At 39.7% G+C, this 11,399-nt stretch overlaps 1 protein-coding gene across 3 annotated transcripts in view; it reads right to left on the bottom strand.

The window, feature by feature from the left end:
- Positions 1-2,108: 2,108 nt before the first annotated feature.
- Positions 2,109-11,399, bottom strand: part of LOC102219596 (neuroligin-2-like) — a 291,900-nt gene continuing 282,609 nt past the window's right edge. For all 3 annotated transcript variants that reach the window (XM_023346421.1, XM_023346423.1, XM_023346422.1), the window contains 4 exons: positions 8,944-9,209; positions 7,598-7,751; positions 6,356-6,722; positions 2,109-6,196 (listed from right to left, as the gene is read on the bottom strand). In XM_023346421.1, the coding sequence (XP_023202189.1) occupies positions 5,359-6,196; positions 6,356-6,722; positions 7,598-7,751; positions 8,944-9,209 (1,625 nt within the window). In that variant the 3' untranslated portion in view covers positions 2,109-5,358. The remainder of the gene's footprint in view (positions 6,197-6,355; positions 6,723-7,597; positions 7,752-8,943; positions 9,210-11,399) is intronic.

Here is an 11,399-nt window from a genome sequence, read left to right as displayed (position 1 = left end):
GATATTTATGTTTTTGGACTGTGGGAGAAAGCCGGAGTACCCGGAGAGAACCCACCATGAACAGGGAGAACATGCAAACTCTGTGCAGAAAGACCCTGGGCCAGGAATCGAACCCGGGACCTTCTTGCAACAGTGCTAACTACTGCGCCACTGTGCAGCCAGGGTTGTAAACATTTTTTTTTTTTAATGTAAAACTATCGAACCACAAATGATTCTCAAAAGAATAAAATAATATATGTCCTCCAAAAATATTAAGCTTAATATTTTGAAAATATTTTGTTTATTTAATTCATTAGATTTTAAAATGTACAGTTTGGAGCATTATTTCAATACTGTGTTTCTCTTATATGCTGGTTAGTTTTGTATTCAGTCATGGATCTTCAAACTTTACTGCAATCCCGCCCCCTAGTGGTAACTTAAGATACATCCAAATCCAGCTGCTGTTTTTCTCTCAAGTGTTTCAACATTGGAAATGTTAACACACAAGTTTCATGTTGAGACTAACAAGAGATTTCTATGGATAATATTATCAATACAAACACAGTCAGGTCTAGAATGGCTTCTTTCATTTAGAGTTTTGTTTTCTTAATCCAGTTTCTACATTTAGTCTTGACTAATTATGTCAAAGCCTCAGGACCAGACAGTCTGGTGTGCAGTTATGTATGTATGTTACGTTGCGGGTCAAATTGACCCATTTTCAAGTTTAAATTTTTTTTAAAAAAATAGTTGGAAGTATTTTTTTTGCATGAAACTTTTTCTATTTCTCTAAATAGGTGCACTCTACATATAAATTGAACATTTATTCATTTTACACATTTGCAACCCCCTCCTGCATCTACTTCATACATAGATACTGTTCGGGTCAATTTGACCCAGCAGTCAAGCTGAAGTGTAAAAACGATAAAAAAATGTCCAATTCTATATGTTTCATTGCAGCTATGAACCATATTTCAGCACACACACACACACAACACACCACACACAAACATGCACACCCCCACACACGAACATGCTTTCTCACTACTCTCTTTACTTCACTAGGAAACTGCGAGAAAGCAGAAGTCCAATGGTGCCGTTCATCATTGGGGTCTTGTATGTATGTGTGTGAGAAAAAAAAATTGTATCCGCGTGTGATATTAGTGAATATGCGCAATTTTAGTATTTTGTGTGTGTGTGAAAGAAAAATTGTATGCGTGTGTGATATTTTAGTAGTGTATATGTACAATTTTAGTATTTGTATGTGTGTGTGTGAGTCTGTAGTAGTGTATGAGAGACAAACCATAGTTTTCGTCCTAAACGGCCCCTCATAGAGATCCACCTTTCAGGTACTTCTCTTATGACGCCCTCTGGTGGAAATCTGGAAGAAAGCATTACCACCCAGAGGACAACCAGGTTTTAACTGCCAGAAAGCCATTAAATGACAAATAATATATGAATAATGCATGCTACAGTCTGACTATACATCTTTCTAACCTAAATCTGATAAAGTGAAGGTGCTGGATTTATGTCACATATTGCAGGAATGTTTTTAATTTTTGTAATCATATAGTTGAAAATATGAGTAACAACTACTGTATTTGTGTCAAGTCAGTCAGTCAGTGTTATTCTGCTATGTAGAGGTCAAGGCCAACACCTTAATTGTTTACTACATTAACAACATATGTTGTTATGCCTAATCTGATGATTATATATATATATGACTTAAAATACTAACCCACCCATAGGCAGAACTTGGCACCTTAACACACATGATCTTCACTTACATAATGAGGCAGAAACAGAAAAAACAGAAGGCACAAAAATATAAAAAACACATGGAAGTAAAGAGGCTTATGGGAAAAACAATCTAGAAAAGATAAAAACTTAAAGCTAAATAAATGCATCTATGAGCAAAACAAAAAGTGTAGAAAAGTCCATAGTTATTAATTACAAAAGGGCTTAGAACTGAGCTGAAAAAATATGGATGTCAAATTATAAAAAATTATAAAGCTGTTTTTAAATTAACTGGTACTTTTAATGTACTTTATTATTTTATGAAATAGTAATAAACAGTTTTGAAATTTGTTCCAGTTTTGCATTATGTTAACAAAAGGAGACACAGACTGCAGTCTGGCTATGAATGTCTTTAATGTTCCCAGATCAGAATCACAGCATACAGTGTATAATAACTTCTAAAGTAACAGAAATATCATCACCTCATTTATTTATATGATTTCACTTTCCTTTTTTAATCTTTTTTTATTTTCCATTATTTAACAGATTTGTTCATCTCAAGTCTTGGGTTTCTGAATTCAACATATAATATAAAATGCAAGACAACAGGTGCAGATTATTTATGGAGACCCAGTTTGAATCACTTGAATATTTGTTGAATGATTTGATTTGATTTGATGCCCATCTGAACTGATATAAGATCCAATCTGATACAATGTCCATTTTCTCATCAACCTTTCTGCTGCATTACTTCACTGCAGGAGGAACTTTAACTAGAACAAACCAACACAAATCAAAAGGTTGGACCACCTCTGTGATCTCATGAGGCATCAGATGGTGTTAAAGCCCTAACATGTTTCCCACACATAAATAAGCAGCTACATGAAACACCGCTACATGACAATATTATATTTCATAAAGTGAATTTGTTGCTATAGGACTGTTTGAAATGGGATCAAATTAGTGAAAAAAGGTTAAATTTATAGGCGCTGTTTGACTTTAAAGTTGTAGTAATTCAGTAGTTAAAATGGTTACGTGGTTATGAAAAGAATATTTAACAATGAAAAGTTTCATAAATAAAGAAAAAAAATCCCATGCAGATAATTCAGACTTGGACTATTTTGTCATGTTTTCAGGATTTTGGGGTTTTTGTTGTGTGAGGCTTTTAGTAAAATTCTGCTACAGAAACTTTCCTGATTCAGGTTGAATCATGATGCTACAGCATATCTACATGACGATGGTCTGTCAAAAGTTTAAAAACTAAATCTTTTCCTGTTGATTATGAGTGAATACTCATTTCCTTGCTCTGATTTGTTTTCATTGCAAACTGCACCTGTTGTCTTTTGTTGTCACCAAATAAGCATATCATTCATCCACCCCCCCCCCCCCAAAAAACGAAAACAAAACAAAACAAGAAACTTAATATTTACAAATATTTCATCTGTTTGATTCTTACACTTAAAAATGTACAGTTTTGATCCTGATCCAGATGTTGTGTATCTCCATCGATCCTCCCACCAGGACTGTTTGTCTTCAGTTCCTCTGGACTGAATGAAATCTGCCACAATGGCGCCCTCTAGTGCTAACATATAAAACAAACCACCACATCCAGGACTAATGTTTTCTTCCCAGCTGCTGTGATCGGATCGTCTTCACAACCTGTTACCGCCTCCTTTGTCCACAGGAGTGAGTACAAAAGAATTCATATTTTGACAGATTAGCAGGTCGTCCCCCTGGCTAATAATTCAGACAGAAAGAGTCTTTGAATGTTTTTAATCTTCTTTTGATCAGCTTGTTTTCTCTTCTGGTTCAAATTTCAACATTTAAGGCTGTGCGAGTTTTTCTTCATCCTCCTCTTGGCCACAGCATGTCCGTTTATCTTCTTGGGTCCTGATCTGCAGACTTTGTCCACTCATGTGATTTGCATTGTGCACATTTCCCGTTCAGTAGTTTATAAAATCTCAGCCTGGAGCAGCTGCTTGGCCTATTAACCAGTTTCCAGCCCTCCCCAACCACCAATCAGTAAGAAAATGAAAAATAAAAACAAGCTAAAGCTAGCGCATGTTCAAAGACAGCAACGGTGACTCCTGTCAGCCATGTTAGCTACCACGTGTTCCTGCTCTGCTAACGGACCCATAATGCATGTTTGACATCTTCATCTTGAAAAGCAGAGCTGTAAAATGATATATTCCTAAACTAACAGAAGGAGAACAATTAGAAACAACAGACATCTACTGTGTTACCTTTACCCTGTTGAGAAACTCCTTCATCATCTGCAGCTCTGCACTGCAGGCTGTTAAAACCCTCCAGGTACCCTCAGTGTGCTTGAAGCTACACCGGATAATCAGTGGAGATTACTGATAGGAAAATGTGGTTGTCAAAAATATTTAGAAAATGGGTGGAGATATGGAAGATAACCAGGTGAGATGAGTTAGCTTGCCTATCTGTCTCCTATAGTTGGCTGAAAAGTGGTTCTGATATAATCTGTGTAATTTAATACGTCCACTTCATAGGCACTGATCAACTGAATGTATAATCAATGACAAAACATCTCTTTCTGTTAAAAGTAAAATATATTTGGGAACCCAAAGAACTGACAGAAAGCAGGTAATGTTGGAATGCATCGTCTCATGTTGAACTAATGTCTAATTTATTTAATAAAAAGGTGTGATGAGCTTTGTTGCTTTAACTGGTGGATTATCTGTGATTGGTGGCAATTTCCTATTTTAATGAATTTGTGGGAGAATTATATGAGCTGAGAAATATTTAATTTGGACTCAGAATTGGGAAAACGTGCGGTGACAGATTCTTCATCCTTTTTCCATGTTGCCTTTCTTGAAAAATAATTCATGCATAGATCCCCATTGAGAAAACCCCCTTTATATTCTTTCTCCTTTGTACACATTTATATAGAACTATATATAATATCATTTCTCTATAACTATATTGTCAGCAAAAATCTTTCCACATTAAAACACTTGAACAACAACAAAAATAAACAAGATGAATGAAAGAAAACCACAATCAAAGGCCAGTTTGGCACTTGGTCATGAGAACATACAGCCCGTGTTATCAGCCAGGGATTAAAATTCATTTCAACCTTGATCAGAAAGCAAAAACACATTTGGCACGAACCGTAATGGTAGACTGAAACAACGTTACTTCTGACATCTCAGTACGTTGTTGCTCCTTAAAGCAAAGAAGCACCCTAAGGAGGGGAGAAGTCAAATGAGCTGTAAGTAAGACACAGATGTAGAAAAGAAACAAATAAGAAACTTCACACAACACTCTAGAAGACAGTAAAAGCTGACACCAAAGTAAAAAAGAGAGAACATCAAAGGTCCAAAAGCGTTTGTCCCTTTGAAAATTTCTTTAGACTGGAAACTGTGCACCCTCCTGGGAAAAGGTATGTCTGAAAGATCGACGTCACCTCCGAGCTGATCATCTGCTCCAACGCAGTTCATTTTAGTTCATTATGTCTCCTGCTAAGCTGTACAGCACATGATGGAGGAGGTGGAGTTCCTTTTTGAGAAACAAGAGAATGTAAGAACAGAATGAAGGCCCTCAACCACAGGCCTCCCTTCTAGATCAGTAGGAGATCCAGTACTCCCTGTCTTTAGGTGGTGCTGGGTGGGCCAGTCCCTACTATACCCTTGTGGTGGAGTGGGGGTGTGGCAGGGTGTTGTTGTGGCCGGTGGAGGGGAAGGTGTTGAAGGCATGAAGAGGCTGCATGCTGGTGATGGTGCTTGGGATCATAGTGATGGTGTTGGGCGTCATCAACGGCACATCGTCCGGAGCCCGGCGCAGCGCCAGCGTGTAGTCGGGCGGGCAGGCGGGTCGCAGGATGTCATGTGGTCGAAGGGGCTCCAGGTCGTGGTGAGCGTCGTGCTCCGAGTGCTTCATCTGCAGGGACATGATTTCCTCCTCCTGGCTGTGAGCGAGGTCATTGGCGGGTACGCCGCGCTGAGGAGACAGTCGGTGCCGTCGCATCTCGTGCCGTTTGTCGCGTTTGTAGTAAAGGGCTGCGAATGCCAGGATGTTGAGGAACAGAAGAGAGGCTCCCACAGCAACCGTGACACTCAGCTCAGTGGAGTAGTCACGGGTGTCTCCAGGAAAGAGGTCCTGGATTGGACGGTCCGAGCCCTCGGTTTCAGGATCAGAGGTGAAGGTTGAGTAAGGGTGGGGAGTGGTTCGAGGACCTGGAGTCCTTGGCCTGGGTCTATAGGTGTCCGGGCCTGGACCAGGGCCAGATGGTGATCGGGTTGTAGTTGGGAAGATCTCATGTAGGCTATGAAGATGGGGGACAAGTTCTAGCCAGAAAGCCACCTTGTTCGCCCTGTAGTTGTCCCTAACTCGAGGTTTTAAGCCGATATGGAGATACTGCTTGTCCTTTGGGTTGAACTTTGTCCAGATGACCTCTTCAAAGCGATTGGGTTTGGTGTGAATGAACTTAGTGTCCTGAGGGACGGGGAGGTTGGGGTCGCTGATGGAAAACGAAAAGAGAATCATTGATTAATGTGAAAAGGCATTGAGAATGTTTTGGAAACACACCATGGATGCCTCAATAAAGGTCCAGTTCCAATGTATCAATAACTACTGACTAAGACAGAACTAAAATATGTCAGGTTAAAATTCAACCTACCCAGTTTTGGCAAAATTAGTCCAGTAAGTCATGACCACAGCACTCAGCATCACGTCATTCTTCGAGAAGTTGCACGGGAACAGGTCTGTGGCGCCGATCATCGGCACGCCAAACACGTACGGGATCTCATCTCCGTGTGCGGCATCAGCCCATTCGGGTCGCGTCTCTGTCTGGCAGTGGTGGTAAAATGTGTAGAAATAAACAGGTGACTGGAACTCGGCGTGAAGTTTGGCAGTGGCCACAGCTGGCGCCACCCACTGGTGGTCTGTGAACAAAGCTAGGAGAGTCTTTCTTCTCATGTCACCATTGTCCCTGTCTGCCCAGTCTGTGTACATGAACTTTATGGTTTCTCTCAGGATGTCTTTGCCTGCAAGAAAACAGGAGATAAGGAAATTAAGAAATGTGATCAAGAAAGCTGAGGTAGACAGGAACCATGTGGATTTTAACTAGGCACATTTCTAACAAGCTAAGATGTAGTGCTTTGTAAAAGTATATATTGAATATTTTCACATTTTGTCTTGTTGATAGCAGCAGACAGAAATATGCACACCAGATTATTATGATTTCTGGTTGTAAAAAATGTGACAGCCAAGAGGGACTTTGCCTCCATTTCACAATCATAAACCACTTTGTGCTGGTCTACCACATGAAATTTCTCTAAAATGCATTGAAGTTTGTGGCTGTAATGTGGCAAAATTCAAAAAACCTCAGGGATTGTGAGTAAGTTTTCAAGGCGGCGTATGTTAAAAGGCGAGAGAAAGTGAACAGAATTTGCCTTTCAGATACCACAATGACGAGAACTTGAGAAGGAGCTGCATTATTCAAAACGTGTGTATTTGGACTGCGGCTTGCTGCGAGGGGTTTGCAGGCTGAGCTGTTGGGAACAACAGCACTGTGATTGGGAGGCGGCGGCTGCCTGGGGGCTGATGAGCGACAGCATTAGTGCCCACAGAGCCCCAAAGGCCAAAGCACAGACCCACCGCGGCGAAAGATAATCTCCATGATAGGCGATCTCATTAGTATGCTTGTCTTGGCTGGTACACTCCACCAAACTCGCTTTTTGTTTCTTCTCATTTTCTTGCTCACACATTGTTTTAAAGATGCACACTTCAATGGGGAGCTGTGATTCTGAGGTGTTTTCTTTATGTTCAAGAATAGCTCCTTGAAACAGTTCATATAAAACAGGATCATGTGGAGAGAGATTTCAAAGACTGACGGATGTTCGGGGTCGAGGTTCCTCACCTTCAGGATATCCGTAGAGGTTGTCCACAAAGTTAGAGATTGTGTAGTCGAACGCTGCAGCAGAGATGCCATCGTTGTCCTCGCTGTCGTCCACAAATTTCAGTCCTTCTCCCTGGTTCACACCTATGAGGATGTCATAGTTGAGGAACTCCCCCTGGTGGCACAAAAACAGAATTACAAGTCTTGTAAATTTAGACAAGACCTGAACCTATAGTTATTACTAAAGGTGCTGTGATGCTTTTTTCCCCCACAAATTTCTCCTTCAGTGCAGATTAATTCCACATTTTAATTATTGTCAAACTGCTGTTTATAAATGTAAAAAAGTTAAGCAATATGAAACACCTTTCAGACGTCAATAACAAAATCAGCAGGTGAGAGAAGATTAAATTAGTTTTCCTGCGTTTACATAAGAAGGCTGACATGACAAGTACTGTTTTATGTTTTAAGTACCTTATTCTTTACTATTCTATATTAATAGGCTTTGGATAATCACTTTACCTTCCTCCTTGAACAACTTACATCTATCTTCACTGAATCGTCACTAATCTAATCTTCTGGGTTGTATTTCTTAATTTTATTAACTTTTAATTCCTTATTGTTTTATTAGCAATAATTAATTATTTAATTAGATGATTTTGATCATTTCATTGTGTTTTTCTTGTGATTTTTCAGTTTTTTTAACCTCTGTAAAGAACTTTATATTACACATGGCTGCAAAGAAAGTGCTGTTTAGAAAAAGTTTGAATAATTAAAAAAAAAAATTCTACTAAATGTTGACAATATTATCTGCTTTCATAAATATTAAAAACAAACGAATAGATGGGTGAACGTCTGGAAGACTAAATCTACCTTGTGGTATAAATAAAGTTGATTGATTGATTGACAGAAATTGATTAGCATATTTGGAATTTCAGAGAAACCCAAACATTGACGTCTGAGAGAAAACTCAATTTAAAAGGATGGTAAATAAACACATAGATTGAAGCTGTAAATATTTTTTCATATTTCAATTTTGTTTGTTCATCTCAAACATACAAATGATCAATTAAATATTAATAAAACTGAAGGATAAAAGGTTATTTGCTTAATAAAACTTAATCTATTTAACTGTGAAACACAAGCCAACGCTCATAATAATACACAATAATACATCTGACCAGCAGCACACTGTCCACCTGTACAAGCCGAGTTATTTTTCTTTGAGTAACATGTTGTTTCACACCAGCTGCTAAGTGTCACAGCCTGACCTGTAACTGTGTGGAAAGGTCACATCCACACCTCACTGCGACTTCTCAACTTCCTCCAGAGCTACTCAGACAACGATGAGGTCATCATCTGACCCTCACCTGCTGCATGAGGATCTCCGGATCGTCCGGCACCACGTCTCCGTCCACCACGGGGCCAAAGGCGATGTGGTAGCGGGCAGGCTGGATGTCCTGGTCCACCAGCTCCCTGAAGGTCTTCCTCCTCAGGCAGTCCACCAGGTCGGCGGTCTCTGAGTAGGTGCAGCCCACCTTCCTGGCCAGGTTCTTGGTGTATTTCAGGGGCTGGTAGTTGACGGACCAGCTGGAGATGGCCGTGCCGCTCTGAGCAATGGCCCTATGGAACAGACCTAAATGGACGAGATTGAAAAGGGACATTTATATTCTGCCTTACTGAAGGTTTTGGACTGTATTCTTTGGTGGAGATGCAAACAAAATATATATATTTTTTTCAATATTCTCTGAAGAAATAACATAAAACCTGACAGTTTTCCATTTTAACTGCAGCTAAGGACACAAACTCTTCTGATAAGTCAATTTTAACTTTTTTTTCTCTCCTTGCCTTAATTCTACACCTCCCTGCTTCAGTCTCTCCCTCCGTCTCCTTAGTTCTGCCCATCCTGAGCTGCTGAAGCCAGTCGAGTGGCTCGTTAAGGGGCCGCCTGCCTCTCTCGTTTCCTCTCGGGCTCGTTCCTTTTTCCTTTCCCTCTCCTCTCCAGGGCTGAAGATTGGTCAGTTAATTATTAAGCAGAGCTGCAGAGTCTCCTTTCCCTCAGAGATCAATTATAGTAAGAAGTAGCTGGGAAACAGCTACACCTACATGCATATCTGCTCCAGGAGTGGCAGAGGGAAAGAGCAGGGAGACGGCTGTATTTTATTAGTCCTTAAGATTGGCCTCCGTTATGCTACTTTATTTAGCGTCTTGTCTTTTCTTATTTTTCACATCAAAAAATCCCTCCCCCTGTTCTTTGTCACCTGGGTACTAATTGGCAGATTGTTTCATAACAAATAAGGAGCCATCAAAATCTGATCTTCCAGTCAAGGAGAGAAATCAACAACGAAGCATCCTGGACAGGTCACCAGTTCATCGCAGGGCAACACAAACACAAGAGACATACAACCATGAACACACACACACCTAAGGATAATTAGGAGTAATCAACTGACCTAACAGTGATGTTTGTGAACTGTGGGAGAAAACTGGAGTACCTGGAGAGAACCCACGCATGGAGAAATAAACTCGACGCAGAAAAGCCTCAGGCTGGGATTTTAAACCCATGACTTTCTTGCATCTACTGTATTATTTTTGCACTCAAGTCTCAGGCAAGTAAACAACCAGAGCTACAAATTTTTCACAATCAATATGGCAGCAATGATGAACCCTGTTAGTTACTAATCAATAATTGTGACACAGATAATAATAGTTTTTGTATATTTGAGCTATAAGTTGTTAGAAGAGGTGATAACATTACCAAAAATAGATAAAAGCAATATATTTGCAGATAATTATCTTTGCATTATTGTTCTCTTATTTAATAGACAAAGTAGAAAACGATGATTTTCCTTGATGGCAGGAACAAGGCAGCTGATCAGGGTTGTTGTGAAGACGGCATAGCATGTTAATTTGTTTGAACGGCCTAGTTAAATCCAATTGAGTCTATGGCAAACACAGATGTCGGTTTCTAGATCTGCAAACCTACATTAAAAGACTTTCATTTGTAATTCTACAAAGTATTTATCTAAGAGGCTTCATACAAACACTCACTCCAAAACCACATATAATTTCCCTTCCACCTCACAATTTTATGCTACTTTGTGTTGGTTTGCCACCTAAAGTCCCAATAAAATGCATGAAAGTTTTGTGACAAAATATGTAAACATACAAATACTTCTGCAAGGCACTGATGCTCATTTTCTCCATCTTCTATCTCTGTCCCTCATCATATAATCGACATTACGAAGCGTTGCCTTCATCACCGCCCTGCTGTCAGGTTTGATCTGTGAAAACCTGTTGCTGACATGATCGGTGTCCTTTAATGACAGAATGACAGACTCCTTACCTTGGATCCATGACGGAGGGGGAAAAGGGGAGGAAGGATGACAGACAGACGGCTTCTAGTGAGTTGATGTTACACCGATAGATGCTGATGAAGAGGAAGGTGATGATGATGAGGTGATGCCAAAGCAGAGGGATGAAGACAGACAGTGACAGCGGGTTGGTTGTCAGCAACAGAAGAAACAAGGTTAATGTTGGTTCTGTTGGTGGTTAAAGGGTTAATTCAATATAAAATCTCTAAAAGGCAAAATGCAGAGTGAACAGTTCAGGTCTCAATCTAAAAATAAAGATATAAGGAGCAAAGAAGAATTTAGAAATGTATAACTTTCCTTATTGTAAGTTACATGAGAAGCTCAGAAAGTCATAAAATATACTTAACACCTCTAAGAACTAACTAATTAACACACAACTTGTGAAAATATGTATAAAACCAAGTTTTAATGAAGCACATTCAGATATTTAAAGTGAATTTTTAAGCTTCCAA

This window comes from Xiphophorus maculatus, chromosome 14 (assembly GCF_002775205.1).
Source record: "Xiphophorus maculatus strain JP 163 A chromosome 14, X_maculatus-5.0-male, whole genome shotgun sequence".
Lineage (NCBI taxonomy): Eukaryota > Metazoa > Chordata > Actinopteri > Cyprinodontiformes > Poeciliidae > Xiphophorus > Xiphophorus maculatus.
This window is presented reverse-complemented; position numbering and strand designations above follow the sequence as displayed.